An 18,495-nucleotide genomic window follows, 5' to 3' on the forward strand; every position below is an offset into this window, starting at 1 on the left:
AGTGCAGCTCTTACCTCTCAGTGCCCGATTCCATTGGTGTTATCGGAGGTAGCTGGGATGGGGCATTGTGTGGACTGGACTGCATGTTGCTTCCTGGAGAAGGATGACTAGAAGATAGAGGCTGTGACTGGGGAACATTGCCAGCTGCTGTGCCACTTCGGCTGGAGTGAGTACTTGAGAACAGGTTAGCTAAAAATGGGAGTAAATATTACATTTAGGCAATTTTTAATGATACAAGAAAAAACGTTACATTCAGACATAATGAACATAAAGGAGAACAGTTGAAGTTTGTGTCATATGACCAGAAGTGCAAAATCTACAATTACGTTATATTGATAAATTGCAGGCAATATAAATGCCAGATTCTTTCACTAATGTGATCACACTGTGCAAAGGCGTCGCTCTTAACACTGCTGGTAAGGTGAGGGCATATACAGATACAGAATATCAGTATTGTTAAAGAAGCACTCTGATGAATGTATTTCCCTAAACATTTTATATGTGAATATAGTGTAGGGCAGTATGTTAATGTATTCAATGCAAATCGCCAAAAGGTAAAAAATCCCTAACTAAGGACAATTACAATGTAACTTTTATTACTTATTTTAATAGGAATACGTATATATTGCACACTATCTCAACCTTTAGATAAGGAGTATCACTCTACCTGATGAGACTATTCCCTACATATTTTTTGTTTATGATCAAGTATTCAAATCAGAGTGACCATGGACCAAACACTCTACTAATACCAATGTATTCTCATTGTGTGCAATATATCCCTATATTTTGGACTAATTACTGACCCTTGTGATTGCACTAGATATTCCTATGTTTCACAGTATCAGCAAAGTCTATGAGATTTCAGAAATCTCATGCACACACCTTGATTTTTTTCCCTGACTGTTTTGTCAAAGAGCTGCGTTTTTTGCAAAATGCAACATGTCACTTCTTTTGGCATTTTTTCAGTGCTTTTGCAGCTTTTTCCACCCGTTCAAAAAGCAATGGGTAATGCAGAAAACGCTGCAAAAAATGCAGGCATCAGGTTTTGCTGCGTTTTTGGTGCCAAAACCTTATGAAGTTGAATCAGATTTTTTTAGGCACTAAACTTAATCAGCATGCATAAGAGACCTGCTTTTTGTAAGTAGCTTAAACTTTGTATAAAAAACGCAAAGTGTGAACATAGCTTAATTGTCTTTAGTTAGGGATTTTTTGCCTTTTGGCAATTTGTATTGAATATGGTTTACTCTACACAGACTTTCTTGAACAACTTTCTATTGTGTAATAAGTATGTTAATGTAGTCACCTTCTACCATCTTCTCCAGGATTGAGCACGGTTCCACTCCTCTTCTGAGTGACATCACTGCTCTTCACACTCTCAAGATCACTCTATGCTCTATGTGTGAGGAGGAAGTCTCTTTCACAAGTTTAAAAATCTATGGAGCTTCATTTTGACGCTTCCGGGTCATGCGCAGTCTGAAGAGCAGCAATGTCACTGAGAAGAGGAGCAAAACAGCGCTGGACCCCAGACAAGGCAGTGGTAAGTGAGAATATTAACACACTCACACTACAGTACATACATATAAAAACATGTTTATGGGAAAAAAAAGTTAATGTGAGGGCTTCTCTAATATCTATTCATAGAAAAAAAAAATCCCCTGGACGTTTCTAAGTGGATTCAGAGTAATATTAATTTACCATATACTCATGTATAAGCCGAGTTTTTTAGCACATTTTTTTGTGCTGAAAACGCCCCCCTTGGCTTATATACGAGTCATTGTCCCAGAAAGACGGCGGGGGAGGGGGAGCGGTGGAGCAGCGGGTCACAGAGGCAGGAGCAGCTGGCTGCGGCTGTAATCGTGCCCGCTGCTAAAGAGAAATTAATATTCACTGCGCTGGTAATGAATATTAATTTCTCTTATGGCGTGCACAGTTACAGCCACAGCCGCCGGCACCCAGCACACATCATACTAAACTTTCCCGTGCTCTTTCGCTGCATCTCGTTCGTTCCGGTGCCAGCAACTCTTCTGGCCGAGAGATAACGTGGCCCGCTCATTAAGATGATGAATATTTACCTCTCTCCACTCCCATAGGCGTGGTATGAATATTTATTACCTTAATGAGCAGGGCCGCGTGATCGCTCGGAAGAGCTGCTGGCGCCGGAATGAGATGCAGCAAGGGCACGCAGGGAGGTAAGTAGGATGTGGTTTTTTTTTGTTTTACAGGAACTATGCATACAAGGATAGGAGCCATGCATACAAGAACAGGGATGGGGGAGCCATGCAAGTTTACCCAGTTTTTCGTGGCAAAATTAGGTGCCTCGGCTTATACGGAGGTCAGCTTATACACGAGTATATATGCCATCAAATTGTACATCACATAGATTCCAATCAAGTGCAGTAAGCATTTGTATCTTTGGCTATACATATTCATTTAAGGGCTATGCTGAACTCAGAAATGGAAGGCATGCTGGTAATAAGATGACAATTTTATATAACTCGATGTATAAAATAATAGCAAGATCTATTTTTTCCCATAGAATAATGGAGATCACAATTTAAAGCACTGTATAACCCAGATTTACTTTACTCATTCTCCTGGGATGAAAACTTTCACATCTGGCTTTGTAGCTTACTCATCCATATAGATGTGGCTGAGTCTAACTTGGCACTAAAAAGATCAGGCTACTTCAGAGTTACGACATTAGTTTCCTTGGGAATTACACTTGGAATGTCCCAGCTTACTTGTGTGTTATAAGGAGTACATTCTTAATATTACAGCCATCCAATTTCCAGGAATTTCTCACAAACATTTGTATTTGTGGGTTATGTGTTACTTTGTGGTCTGTGTTATTTGGATAAGGGTTTTCACACATAGAATAGTATTCTATGTTCATTAAATGTATCATATAAAATAATATGGTAAAACTACAGTATGCTAAACACATTAATATTGGCTGTACTTCTGTACTCGCAGTTAACCATTAAACACTTTGAAATGTCCTAAACAGGTTTTCTTTAAAATTGTTATGAATATGGTTTTATTAATCAAAATGGGACTCAACTGCTGGCCACTCCAATTTGCAAGGTCCAAATGCTCCCTGGTTTTGACCCTTTAACTTTACAGGGATCTGAACTACAATGCAGGGTTCCCTAAGTTGTATCTGTAGACTAGTTTCTGACCAGTGGAGCAAGCTGAGAGTAGGACCAAAACTAGCTGGGTCAGAAGCTTGGAGTCAAGGACAAGGACAATATCTGATCCAAATGCATAGTTAGGTACAGTTAGTTCAGAGTCCAAGAAGTCAATCAGAATCAAAGGCAGAGATGTGTCATTCAGTAGTAGGTTTAAACCAGTGAGGGAATCCAAAGATTACATGAGAGGATAGATAGGAAGCTAGCCAGGTCTGAATACAAAAAGAAAATCCAAAAGTGCATCAGGGTAGTATTCACAAATTTTATAATAGCTGGTACAAGAGACAGAACACAGGAAATATAGGGTACCACCAATCCTACTGACCGATGATAATCAATCCTGTCTGCTGACTATCTCTTGCAATTGGTTAGTCAACCTGCCTCATTGGCCCTTAGAGGTTTCAATCATGCTTGTCTCTGTCGGCATAATGGCTAGATCCAGCGTTGGACTGGAGCACCTTGGGCCCACCAGAGAAAATCATTCTTGGGGCCCACTATGTAGCTACATAGAAATAAATACAAGACCACCAATTGTGTGGTAAAAGACGCTAATATCAGGGTATAATATAAGGATGTACACATCTTAATTATGCAGCAGGGGTTGGGGTAACCCCCTCATAAAATATAATGTAGCCCCCCTCAAAGAATATAATGTAGCCTCCCACAGAATATAATGCAGCCCCCATAGAATATAATGAAGCTCCCTCAAAGAAAATAATGTAGCCTCCCTCATGGAATATAATGCAATTTGTTGCCCTAACCCTTGATCTATACACTCCGACCAATGAAAAATGACTTGATAACACCAACTAGCTCTCAGTATTTCAGTTGCTCCTCCTTGGGTACACCCATAGCCGTAGAAAACCTGGTGTATAGGTTAAGCTTAGATGCTGCCTCTTTGACCATAATACCTTACTAGCATGCTAAAACCCTGTAGATTAAACCATTCTTTAAATTGTTCCCAATGCAGTCATTATAAAGGAATCTGTAGCAGCCTTAGAAGGCATTCTGTAGATTACAAGAGCTGTACTTAGACCCAGTTAAGCTCCCCAACCACAGGTTAATTGGCGACTCTAATTGCTTCTTCATTGTCTTCTTCTTTTAAATTGATAATGTTACAAATTACATTCAACAGATGTTTCCAATTTCAGAAAAATCTTAGATACAATAGTAAAGTATTTCTCCGCAGATCAAACAGATTTACCATTCTCACTTTAAGTGCTACCACATTGAAAAGTTCTGAAACCTAATACAAAGCAGAGTAAAACAAGAGATGATTACACACGGCTCAGTAGCTCTCTTCTACCACCTCTTGATCTAAGTAGTATGGACTGAGGGATTTCCACATTGACAAGCCATGTTCATTTGTGATCATGTAGTGACGCTAATCTAAAACTTCTGACTGAACACAGAATAATGCGGAATCACTTACAGTATATATGATATTTAGGCAGCAAAAGAATCAAGCTCAAGCAAGAAACAAAAATTGACAAAAGATCATATAAATTGCAAAACTTCAACAAATATGACCAGGTGATTTATTAAAGCAGTTCTAAGCTTTTTGTATGAGGTTCATACAACAGAACAATGGAGGCAGTGCCATGTTAACCCATGTCTGGGCCCCCAGATTTTCAAGTATTTTGGCCCCACTTCGCAACTTTAATCTTTTCACCCCAATGCAGCTGATAGTCTAACTTTTGTACAGTGGGCACTAGATGCCAAACCATAGGTCATATCTATACCACGTTCCAAATTATTATGCAAACTCTATTGTTCTCTGATTTTCCTAAATGGCTGATGCAAATAAGTCAGTATAATGTTTAAATCATGAACCGTTAGAATATAAATCAAATTTTATTGGACAAACCTCCGAATTGATAACAGTATTTTTTTTTTCATAATTTAAAATGTCAAAATCCACCCTTCCAAATTATTATGCACAAGAGAGTTTCCAAACATTTTATAGTAAAAATAAATATAGTTCAGAATCCACTTTTCGGATGGGACCTGCTTGCTCTACTGGTCATCATAAATAAGAGGAAAAAAAGTGGTGTAGGAAAAAGCAGGCACAGCCACTTGTAAAAATTAAAAATATTTCTTTATTCGGTATCCATTAAGAAGTTTCTGACAGTGCTTCAATACATCTCTGATGCGTTTCCTGTATTTGAATACTTTAGATGAAGCTATGGCTGAGGGCGTATTCTAATGCCGCAAACACGTCAGAGATGTATTGATGCACTATCAGAAACTTCTTAATGGATACCGAATAAAGAAATATTTTTTATTTTTATAAGTGGTCGTACCTGCTTTTTCCTACACCAAACATTTTATAGGTAGTAGAGAACTGAAAATGGTGATTTGTTGAATTTGCAGCATTAAAGGTCACATTTACTGAAATCAATAGTTTTTACAATCAAAAAATCTTAACAGGCTAAGTTACATGTTAACATAGGACTCCTTCTTTGATATCGCCTTCACAATTCTTGCATCCATTGAACTTGTGAGTTTTTGGATAGTTTCTACTTGAATTTCTTTGCAGGTTGTCAGAATAGTTTTACAGAGCTGCTGTTTTGATGTGAACTGTCTCCCACCCTCATAGATCTTTTGCTTGATGATACTCCAAAGGTTCTCAATAGGGTTCGAGGTCAGAGGAGGATGTTGGCCACACTATGAGTTTCTGTCCTTTTATATCCATAGCCGCCAATGACTCAAAGGTATTCTCTGCAGCATGAGATGGTGCATTGCCTGAAGATGATTTTGCTACGGATGGCACAGTTCTTATTTTCTTATTTTTTGTACCATGGAAGAAAGTGGTCAGTCAGAAATGCAATCGTATGCCTAGCTCAAAAAGGTGGTGCATACTTACCACGTCTGTGGACGTGAAAGTCATAATTGTAGTAAATGACTTATAAAATGGACTTGAAAAGTATGCAAAAATAATTTACTTGAAATAGCATAAAGCCAGCCTTTCCATTTGAAATGTAAAAAAAACTCTATAATGTTTAGAACTATTACAAAAAGGACAAACTGGCAAATGAGCATCTTTTCTTCTCATAGTTACCAGATACATTGTGAATGGTATGTAAGCAACAAGATTAAATTGTTAGTGTTTGCAGATGGACAGCACAATGATAGCCAACCTGCTGTGAGCCTTAATATAATATGTCACTAGGTCGGAGCAATGGAAGTTCATTGTCTGGTCACTTCTGTGCTATTAAAGGGTCACAGCTGTTTACATGGCTCAGAGGTGTCTTTGAAAGATATTGCCAATGAGTGGCAGCTGCGAAATTGATTAGACATGGTAGATGAACATGTCGGAAATTCACATTGCTTTAAGAATTGAAAAGTAGAAAAAGGTGTGTGATCTTTATAAATCCTAGGGCCAAACCATGACATCATTCATTGTGGTCATTGAGTATATGTCAGTTTGGTTCAAATGGAAACAAAATTACCCGGATGTCACCAAAAGGAGACTATGGCTAATGACATTAAAAGCTTGCAATATTCTTCTTAAGCTACTTCGCTTTGTTCTGATGTGTAAATTATAGCATTCCTCAAAAAATATACAGTGTATCCTCTTTAAAATGACCACCCAACTTTGCATTGAAATAGTCACAGATTTTCAATGATGTTCATATCAGGGAACTGTTACGGCAATGGAAAAAAAAACTTGAGCTAGCGCCTTTTGAGCTAGTCTATTGTGGATTTTGATGTGTGTTTAGGATGATTATCCATTTGTAGATGCCATTCTCTTTTAAACTTCAGAATTTTTTACAGATGATGGTATGTTTGCATCAAGAATTTGTTTACATTTCATTGAATCCATTCTTCAATCTACCCGTGAAATGTTCCCCGTGCCACTGGCTGCAACACAACCCAAAAGCATGATTGATCCACCCCCAATCTTAATAGTTGGCGAGATGTTCTTTTCCTGAAAGTCTGTGCCCTTTTTTCGCCAGATATACCCTTGATTATTGTGGCAAAAGACTTTTATTTTGACCTCTTTAGTCCATAGGAACTTGTTTTCAAAATGCATCAGGCTTGTTTAGATGTTCTTTTGCATACTTCTGACACTGAATTTTATGGTGAGGATGCAGGAGAGGTTTTCTTCTAATGACTCATCCATGAAGGCCATATTTTTGCAGGTGTCTCTAAACAGTAGAACAATCAATATACCACAACTCCAGAGTCTTCTGAATCCTTCTGAAGGTCTTTTTCAGTCAAGCAGGGGTTCTCTAGCAATCCTATGAGCAGCTGTCACTGAAATTTTGCTTGGTCTTCCAGACCTTATCTTATCTCTCCTCTGTTCCTGTTAACTGCCATTTCTTAATTACATTTCGAACTGAGGAAAGGGTGCCTTTTATCTTCTTAAAGCCTTTTCCTGCTTTGTGGGCCTCCACCATTTTCTTTTTCAGAGTGCTGGGCAGCTGCTTAGAAGAACCCATGGCTGCTATTTTTTGGCACATGGTTAGTGGAGACTGGATTTTTATAAAGCTGGAAAATTTGCATCACCTGGCCTTTCCTAATGATGATAGTGAACAAGCCATAACCATAACACGTTAATTAAGGTGTGAAACCTCGGTCAACGTTATCTTTGCACACAAATCACCAACGGTGCCACACTTTTGCATCTGCCCAGTTTCTTTTTTGTAATTTTGAAAATGTAAAAGATGAACATATATATATACATATATATATACATATAGCCTAAAATACAAAAGGGATGTGTCATCTTTAACTTTAGGCCTTTTACAGATCATTTCACCTTCAACTTAGGCTACTTTCACACTAGCGTTGTACAACGCACGTCGCAATGCGACGTGCCGACGTGCCGACGCATACTGTGAAAAAAAAACACAACGGGGGCAGCAGATGCCGTTTTACAATGCATCCGCTGCCCCATTGTAATTTCCGGGGAGGAGGGGGCGGAGTTCCGGCCGTGCATGCGAGGTCGGAAATGGCGGACACGACGCACAAAAAACGTTACATGTAAGGTTTTTTTGTGCCGACGGTCTGCCACAACACGACGCATCCATCGCACGACAGATGCAACGTGTGGCAATCCGTCGCAATGCGTCGCTAATGCAAGTGTATGGAGAAAAAACGCATCCTGCAGGCAGTTTTGCAGGATGCGTTTTTTTCTCCAAAACTACGCATTGCGACGTGCGTCGTACGACGCTAGTATGAAAGAAGCCTTACTTAACTGTTCACAATAACAGTAATATTAATTAAACTTTTACATAGCACTGTATGTGACACAAACCCATTCTCATATGCTCCTCTCAAAAGAAATTGAAGAGAAATGGATGAGAAGTGGATGAGAATATGTTTGGCAAATCACTTACTTAAGACAACTAGTTGAACTGCCTAGTAAAGCCAAATTGATACATAGTTGCATAGGTTGAATAAAGACCTAGATCCATCAAATTCAACTTTTTTCCACCAATTGTACATTTCGTCACTAATCTAGCTATAACCCGCAATATTATGTGATAGACCGCAATGTTATGTGATAACCCGCAATGGTATATATGTGTATACATTACACTCTGTCAGTAGTCAGCAATCTGCAATGCTGACTAAAAATTTGCACTGGGTGGAAAACCCCTTTAATGAGGAGATAGGATGGGCTGACAACATAACTTTTAATTATTATAAAATGCACTGACCTTAGGTCCTCCAGCAGCTGGGGACATACATAGAAGTCATGTGGCTCCAGAGCAGAAGTCCTAATTCTGGTTCCCCCTTCAAAAACCAAAAATTGTCAGCGGGGTCAAGGGGCATAGCTGCAGTCACAGAATGGCGCATCTCACAACTTTTAACGACAAGGGAGAGGGACATGTATTGTCGTTTTTCACCTATTGATTTCCCTTAGTTTTATCATCACAAACTTTACAGAAAAGTTTGCATAGAAATGATACAGCCCTATTTTTTAAAAAAACCTGCAATTTTCTTGTGGGATGCTCTGGTTTGTGTGTCAGAGCTGATTTTCAGTCCCAGTCGGGCCCTGCTTTTACCATGTGCACCAATACTGTGCATAATTATTAGGCAACTTAATGAAAACCAAATATATTCCCATCTCACTTGTTTATTTTCACCAGGTAAACCAATATAACTGCACAAAATTTTGAAATAAACATTTCTGACATGCAAAAACAAAACCCCCCAAAATTTGTGACCAATATAGCCATCTTTCTTTATGATGACACTCAACAGCCTTCCATCCATAGATTCTGTCAGTTGCTTGATCTGTTTACGATCAACATTGCATGCAGCAGCCACCACAGCCTCCCAGACACTGTTCCGAGAGGTGGACTGTTTTCCCTCCCTGTAGATCTCACATTTTTTGAGGGACCACAGGTTCTCTATGGGGTTCAGGTCAGGTGAACAAGGGGGCCATGTCATTAGTTTTTCTTCTTTGAGACCTTTACTGGCCAGCCACGCTGTAGTAGTTGGAGGTATGTGATGGAGCATTGTCTTGCATAAAAATCATGTTTTTCTTGAACGATACCGACTTTTTCCTGTACCACTGCTTGAAGAAGTTGTCTTCCAGAAACTGGCAGTAGGTCTGGGAGTTGAGCTTCATTCCATCCTCAACCCGAAAAGGTCCCACAAGTTCATCTTTGATGATACCAGCCCATACCAGTCCCCCACCTCCACCTTGTTGGCGTCTGAGTCGGAGTGGAGCTCTCTGCCCTTTACTGATCCAGCCTCTGGCCCATCCATCTGGCCCATCAAGAGTCACTCTCATTTCATCAGTCCATAAAACCTTTGAAAAGTCAGTCTTAAGATATTTCTTAGCTCAGTCTTGACGTTTTATCTTATGTTTCTTGTTCAAAGGTGGTCGTTTTTCAGCCTTCCTTTCCTTGGCCATGTCCCTGAATATCGCACACCTTGTGCTTTTTGTTACTCCAGTAACGTTACAGCTCTGAAATATGGCAAAACTGGTGGCAAATGGCATCTTGGCAGCTTCACGCTTGATTTTCCTCAATTTATGGGCAGTTATTTTGCGCCTTTTTTGCCCAACACACCTCTTGCGACCCTGTTGGCTATTTGCCATAAAACGCTTGATCGTTCGGTGATCCCGCTTCAAAAGTTTGGCAATTTCAAGACTGCTGCATCCCTCTGCAAGACATCTCACAATTTTGGACTTTTCAGAGCCTGTCAAATCTCTCTTCTGACCCATTTTGCCAAAGGAAAGGAAGTTGCCTAATAATTAAGCACACCTTATATAGGGTTTTGATGTCATTAGACAACATCCCTCCTCATTACAGAGATGCACATCACCAGATTTACTTAACTGGTAGTTGGCTCTCAAGTCTGAACAGCTTGGAGTAGGACAACATGTATAAAAAGTATCATGTGATCCAAATACAACTTGTCTAATAATTCTGCACACAGTGTACACTGTAATGCATAAAAATTGTGCATTTTATGCAGCAGTTTTTTTGCCAACACAAAAAATCCTGCTGCAAATACTTAACATGTGCACATACCCTTATAAGAGAAAAACTTTTTTTATTTGTGTGTGGACTAAAAAAGGAAAACGCTGCGATTTCACCATTTTTTCTATTTTATTTTTCCAGTATTCATTATGCAGTGAAAATTATATAATTTTATCTCATGGGATAGTACGATTAGAGGAAAACTATTATTTTTTTTGTTTTTACAATTGTTTTATGTTTTACACGTATTTTTATAGATTTGGGAGTATATGCTCTTTTTAATCTTACGTATTCCATTTTTTGGCAGAAGTGAAAAAAATTATCAATTTTGGAATTTTTCATGTTTTCATTTCTACTATGTTTACTATAAACTTTTTTAAAACAATGTTCAACTTTTTTTTCACCTTCTTTAGGTATCACTAAGAAACTTGCTCTATATTTTCTTGTCAGCATTCTCCTATTAACCCCTTTCTGACATTAGACGTACTATCCCGTCGAGGTGGGGTGGGCCCGTATGACCACTAATGGGATAATATGTCATATGCGATCGGCCGCGCTCAAGGGGGGAGCGCGGCCGATCGCGGCCGGGTGTCAGCTGACTATCGCAGCTGACATCCGGCACTATGTGCCAGGAGCGGTCACGGACCGCCCCGGGGACATTAACCCCGGCACACTGCGATCAAACATGATCGCAGTGTTCCGACGGTATAGGGAAGAATCGCGCAGGGAGGGGGCTCCCTGCGTGCATCCCTGAGGCCCCCGGAGCAATGCGATCTGATCGCGTTGCTCCGAGGGTCTCTTCCCTCCTCCTCCCTGCAGCAGGCCCGGATCCAAAATGGCCGCGGCATCCGGGTCCTGCAGGGAGGTGGCGCCGGGAAGCCTGGAGGAGCTGTGCACGTCAGATTGCCGATCTGACAGAGTGCTGTGCAAACTGTCAGATCAGCGATCTTATACTATAACATGATGCCCCCCCGGGGCAATGTTATGTGTAAAAAAAATTTAAAAAAAATCCCCCCCAAAAATTAAAAAGATATATTTATATTGTTCCTATAAATACATTTCTTTATCTAAATAAAAAAAAACAATAAAACTACACATATTTAGTATCACTGCATCCGTAGCAACCCGACCTATAAAACTGTCCCACTAGTTAACCCCTTCAGTGAACACCGTAAAAAAAAAAATGAGGCAAAAAACAACGCTTTATTATCATACCACCAAACAAAAAGTGAAATAACACGCGATCAAAAAGACAGATATAAATAACCATGGTACCGCTGAAAACATCATTTTGTCCCGCAAAAAATGAGCTGCCATACAGCATTATCAAAGAAAAAATAAAAAAGTTATAGTCCTCAGAATAAAGCGATGCAAAAATAATTATTTTTTCTATAAAATAGTTTTTATTTTTATTGTATAAAAGCGCCAAAACATAAAAAAATGATATAAATGAGGTATTGCTGTAATCGTACTTACCCAAAGAATAAAACTGCTTTATCCATTTTACCAAACGCAGAACGGTATAAACGCCTCCCCCAAAAGAAATTCATGAATAGCTGGTTTTTGGTCATTCTGCCTCACAAAAATCAGAATAAAAAGCGATCAAAAAATGTCACGTGCCCGAAAATGGTACCAATAAAAATGTCAACTCATCCCGCAAAAAACAAGATCTCACATGACTCTGTGGACCAAAATATGGAAAAATTATAGCTCTCAAAATGTGGTAATGCAAAACCCGCTATAAAAGTAAATCAAACCCCCTTTCATCACCCCCTTAGTTAGCGAAAAATTAAAAAATTTAAAAAAGTATTTATTTCCATTTTCCCATTAGGGTTAGGTTTAGGGTTAGGGCTAGGGTTAGGGCTAGGGTTAGGGCAAGGGTTATGGTTAGGGATAGGGTTAGGGCTTGGGTTGGGGCTAGGGTTAAGGCTACAGTTAGGGTTGGGGCTAAAGTTAAGGTTAGGGTTGGCGCTAAATTTAGGGTTAGGGTTTGGATTACATTTAAGGTTGGGAATAGGGTTGGGATTAAGGTTAAGGGTGTGTCAGGGTTAGGGGTGTGGTTAGGGTTACCATTGGGATTAGGGTTAGGGATGTGTTTGGATTAGGGTTTAAGTTATATTTGGGCTTTTCCACTGTTTAGGCACATCAGGGGCTCTCCAAACGCGACATGGCGTCCGATCTCAATTCCAGACAACTCTGCATTGAAAAAGTAAAACAGTGCTCCTTCCCTTCCGAGCTCTCCCGTGTGCCCAAACAGGGGTTTACCCCACATATGGGGTATCAGTGTCCTCAGGACACATTGGACAACAACTTTCTCTTGTTACCCTTGGGAAAATACAAAACTGGGGGCTAAAAAATAATTTTTGTGGAAAAAATAAAGATCTTTTATTTTCACGGCTCTGCGTTATAAACTGTAGTGAAACACTTGGGGGTTCAAAGTTCTCATAACACATCTAGATAAGTTCCTTGAGGGGTCTAGTTTCCAATATGGGGTCACTTGTGGGGGGTTTCTACTGTTTAGGTACATTAGGGGCTCTGCAAACGCAATGTGACGCCTGCAGACCAATCCATCTAAGTCTGCATTCCAAATGACGCTCCTTCCCTTCCGAGCTCTGCCATGCGCCCAAACGGTGGTTCCCCCCACATATGGGGTATCAGCATACTCACGACAAATTGGACAACAACTTTTGGGGTCCAATTTCAACTGTTACCCTTGGAAAAATACAAAACTGGGGGCTAAAAAAGAATTTTTGTGGAAAAAAAAAGGAATTTTTATTTTCACGGCTCTGCGTTATAAACTGTAGTGAAACACTTGGGGGTTCAAAGCTTTCACAACACATCTAGATGAGTTCCTTAGGGGGTCTATTTTCCAAAATGGTGTCACTTGTGGGGGTTTCAATGTTTAGGCACATCAGTGGCTCTCCAAACGCAACATGGCGTCCCACCACAATTCCTGTAAATTTTGCAGTGAAAAGTCAAATGGCGCTCCTTCGCTTCCGAGCTCTGCCATGTGCCCAACCAGTGGTTTACCCCCACATATGGGGTTTTAGCATACTCAAGACAAATTGTAGAACAACTTTCGTGTCCATTTTCTCCTGTTACCCTTGGTAAAATAAAACAAATTGGAGCTGAAGTAAATTTTTTGTGAAAAAAAGTTAAATGTTCATTTTTATTTAAACATTCCAAAAATTCCTGTGAAACATCTGAAGGGTTAATAAACTTCTTGAATGTGGTTTTGAGCATCTTGAGGGGTGCAGTTTTTAGAATGGTGTCACACTTGGTTATTTTCTATCATATAGACCCCTCAAAATGACTTCAAATGAGATGTGGTCCCTAAAAAAAATGGTGTTGTAAAAATGAGAAATTGCTGGTCAACTTTTAATCCTTATAACTCCCTAACAAAAAAAAAATTTGGTTCCAAAATTGTGCTGATGTAAAGTAGACATGTGGGAAATGTTACTTATTAAGTATTTTATGTGATATATCTCTGTGATTTAATTGCATAAAAATTCAAAGTTGGAAAATTGCTAAATTTTCAACATTTTCGCCAAATTTCAGTTTTTTTCACAAATAAACGCAGGTAATATCAAAGAAATTTTACCACTATCATGAAGTACAATATGTCTCAAGAAAACAGTGTCAGAATCACCGGGATCCGTTGAAGCGTTCCAGAGTTATAACCTCATAAAGGGACAGTGGTCAGAATTGTAAAAATTGGCCTGGTCATTAACGTGCAAACCACCCTTGGGGGTAAAGGGGTTAAAGCAAACCTATAACTATGAAAATGCCATCCAATCTGCAGGAACCATGTTATAGAGCCAGGGGAGCTGAACTGTTTGATATATCATTTTGTGACAAAAGATTCAGTATACCTGTGTTTTCATCATTTATACTTCTGTTCTTTCTGGCATTTTTGGTCCAATGGGCGGTCCTATCTGTGATTGAAAGCTGCCTATGTATATGTGTTAATACAGAAGTAGTTGTTAGTGTTAATTGAATAGCTGCCTTGGGAACTTGGATACCTGGATCGCTCCCAATAATCAGCTGTTCGGCGCTGCTGCTACATGGTTCGCTGCTGTGTGACAGTCCAGCACATGCATGGAGAGCCTGTTTATTGGAAGAAATCATCTGACTTGAAGGAGCTGGAGCTGTTTTGGCTTGAGGAATGGGCAAAAATCCCAGTGGCAAGACGTGGAAAGCTCCTAGAGACTTATCCAAAGCAACTTGCAGCTGTAATTGTCGCAAAAGGAGGCTCTACAAAGTACTGACTTTGGGGTGAATAATTATGCACACTGAAGTTTTCAGTTATTTTGTCCTATTTGTTGTTTCCTTCCCAATAAAAATAAAACCAAATGTTCACAGTTGTAGGCATGTTCTTTATATGAACTGATGCAAACCCTCACAAACAACAGGGAAATTCCAAGTTATGAAATTCCAGGTAGCAAAACACAAAAAATGCAAAAGGGGGAAATACTTTTGCAAACCACTGTATATATTAATCTGCACAGCTCCCTCTGCTCTATAACATGGTGCTTGCAGATTTTACTACATTTTCATGGTGAAAGGTTATTATTATTATTATTATTTATTTATTTATATAGCACCATTGATTCCATGGTGCTGTACATGAGAAGGAGTTACATACAAATTACAGATATCACAGTAAACAAACTAACAATGGCAGACTGATACAGAGGGGCGAGGACCCTGCCCTTGTGAGCTTACATTCTACAGGATGTAGACAGGTTTAAGCTTTAAAAAGTTACATGTCAGTCCTTGGGCATTCATTAGGCCCCAACTGGAATAACTATCTATTGGTACCCCACAATTTTGGGGGAGCTATAGGGTTACACATTAGGTCCCATCAGTCTAAGCCCTTAAATAGAGCAGCTGCTATTGGGGATAAACTTTTAAGATTGGATTTATCTCTGATCTTTGTAAATGTAGCTGTACAACACAACTGGCAATTTCCTGACGTGACTTAGCTGTATGTCACATGTGATTTTGGTTCTACCTCATGCCTCTCTCACACTGAGGGCTCCAGCAGATGACGACATTACTCGGATATCGTTTTGATGGATAGTACTCATCCTCATGTTATTCTATGGGTCTGTGCACATGTTCATTTTTTTGTTCAGACCAAGTCGCCCCTAGTAAAAAATCACTACGTGCACAATTTGCCTCCAATAATCGGATGGCACTAACCCATTCATGTCTGTGGAAAACATTGGACTGCACTAAGATAATGTCGATTTTCACGGACTGACATTATAGAGGAGGTGGAGAAACTTTTTTTTATTGCGCTCCACCTCTGAGAAAATCGGATCACACTGTTATCAAACTTTGATCAGAGAGTGATTAGAATAACCGTACTGATTTTCTTGGATATAGAGAAAACGGTTGTGTGACCCCAACCTGAGCCTGCTGTAGAAAAATGCAAATCAGAAGTCTCCTTAAGTATATGACATAATTCATGTGAATAATGCTTATAGAGACTAAGGTGGGTGAAAAGATGGGGTAGAATATTGTAGGATCAGGTTTTTCTGTAATTGGCAGCCATGGTTCACATTTCTGCACAGGAGCTGTGTACTCTGCACGTTTTGTCTGTGTGCTTTTTATTTTGCAATGTCGGACATGCATGTATTTTGCATGTGGCACATGGATATTGCGTTTCATTAGCAGATCCTGCTGCTTCTCCTATTTCCTTTACACTGTTACATTTTTAGTTTGAAACCTGTATTGAGGTTGGGAAGTCTGTAAAGTTGATAATTTACGAATAAATGGTGCTGACATCCATATGGGTAAGTAATTAAAAACCAACAAGAAGAAATACAGTATCTATATCCCTAGTAAAAATAAACCCCCTGAGATGGCCGCTGAGTGATTACACTCATACTTGTGAAACTTGTAAAAATTACGACAGCAAAATGCTGTGTACAGAATCAGTAAATCAGCGGGGAAGAGTAAAATGACCAATTTACATCATCTTGTTAAATTTACTGCCGGGCACATATTTCCAAACTACATTTTCAAAGAGGCACTTTTACTAAATGATGTCATTCCTCAGCTAGTTTAGGTAGAAATAAACAATAAACAAGGTACCTAAGAATTGGTGGCTGCGGCGGCGGCCCCTTCGACATGCAGCGAAAATGAATATGTTTATAGGCAATTTAAAGCTATATCATTCTAGAGAATGACAGCATTTACTGTGCATATAAGGTTTCCATTTCTATTCACTGCCAAGGTAATATTTTGTCACTACAATATAACTTCTGTTTTTACAATCAGCTGACTCTGTTTAAAGGGACACAACAGCTCTGCTTGATGTCATTCAACAGAAACCTTAATAGTTTAGTCCCATGGGAAAATTCCTTTTTTTCTTTCTAGGTGACATGATGGATGCGCAGATACACTGCTCATTCTGAGACTGTGATGAGTGTACTGTGACTAGGACAACCCATGCACCAGTATGTCCATGACATGACCAGGAAGAACGCAATGACTGCAAACATAGCTTGGGAAAATCTTGAGGAATTCATACAAGAAATCTGAAAAATTGTAGAAACCACAATAGTTCTTTGACATAGTACATGAGACCCAATAAGTCCAAAAGCTACACTCGTTCTCTATGAAACAGATAGAACACATTCTTCTGGCCATCTAGATGACCATGATGCAAACCAATAAAAGAAAATCCTCTGAAGCCCAGAATGCTAATCTTAGCATGCAGTACTTAAAGTGGACAACCCCTGCTTAATCAATTCAGTGCCCCGCAGAAAATAAAGACCATATCTACTCACCTCCAGCATTGTACCAGTAATGTTAGCACTACTGTTCCCATTGGGGACATGATGCTGTTGTGTCACCAGACCGCTGAACACTTTACTATTTTGTCAGAGCTGATGTCTGCTCTAAAGGAATATTGATGAGCTGCAGCCGATCGGTGAATGCTGACTGACTGCAGCGGTTATGTGACATAACAATGCCATATCACCCACCAGGAGCAGTGACACTGACATTGTTAGAACTTAGGTGGGATGCGAGTTTATATTCTTTTTGTTTGTTTATTTCTTGTAGGAAACAATTAAATCAGCAGGAATAGTCCAGTGGTGTACTGTACATGCCCTTTAAAGGGAATCTGTTACTAGATTTTTTGCCATCGATTCTGAAATCAACAATGATGTAGAGACAGAGACGATAATTCCAGTAAAGTGTTACTTACTAGGCTGCTTGCTGCAATTTTGATAAAATCACTGTTTTATCAGAAGGAGATTATCCCTGGAGGACTGGTAAACCTGCTGTCATGTAGTCCTTCATATTCATGAGCTGTGTATAAATCCTTCCGATCAGACCACTGATTGACAGCTTTCTGACTATGAACAGTGAGCACAGAAAGTTGCCAATCAGGGTGGGTGGCGATATATAGGACTCAACATTCAGAGAATTGAAGGATTTGCAGCAGATACAACAGGGATTTTATGAAAACTGCAGAAAGCAACCCAGTTAGTATTACATCGCTGTAATTAGGGTCTCTGCTTGTAAATCATGCTGCTCTCAGATAGGGTAGCTGAAACTTGTTAACAGATTCCCTTTACAGCAGAAATCATACCAATAATTGCTTGCCATTTTCAGTCCAATAAGTTCCAGGTCACGCCGATGGTATCTGGGGGGGAAGTGATGACGTCCCATTCTTTGGTCACCTGACCACTGAGGCCTGAGATTTTTTTTTCTCTAGTTGTCAGGTGATTGGAATGGGACATAATGAGAAGCACAGCCAATCACAGAGCTGAGACTTCAAGTTAATGAAGTTAATTAAGAGTGAAAAATCATCCTTACAACATTTGCCCATGAAGGTTTGA

The 18,495-nt window shown here is 39.5% G+C and overlaps 1 protein-coding gene across 1 annotated transcript in view; it reads right to left on the minus strand.

Moving 5' to 3' along the window:
* The window catches only part of GLIS3 (GLIS family zinc finger 3), a 615,191-nt gene that overhangs the window by 92,808 nt on the left and 503,888 nt on the right, over positions 1-18,495 (minus strand). Inside the window, exon 8 of the mRNA XM_077249138.1 lies at positions 15-189. Within this exon, the coding sequence (XP_077105253.1) occupies positions 15-189 (175 nt within the window). The remainder of the gene's footprint in view (positions 1-14; positions 190-18,495) is intronic.

This window comes from Ranitomeya variabilis, chromosome 1 (genome assembly GCF_051348905.1).
Source record: "Ranitomeya variabilis isolate aRanVar5 chromosome 1, aRanVar5.hap1, whole genome shotgun sequence".
NCBI classification, from domain to species: domain Eukaryota; kingdom Metazoa; phylum Chordata; class Amphibia; order Anura; family Dendrobatidae; genus Ranitomeya; species Ranitomeya variabilis.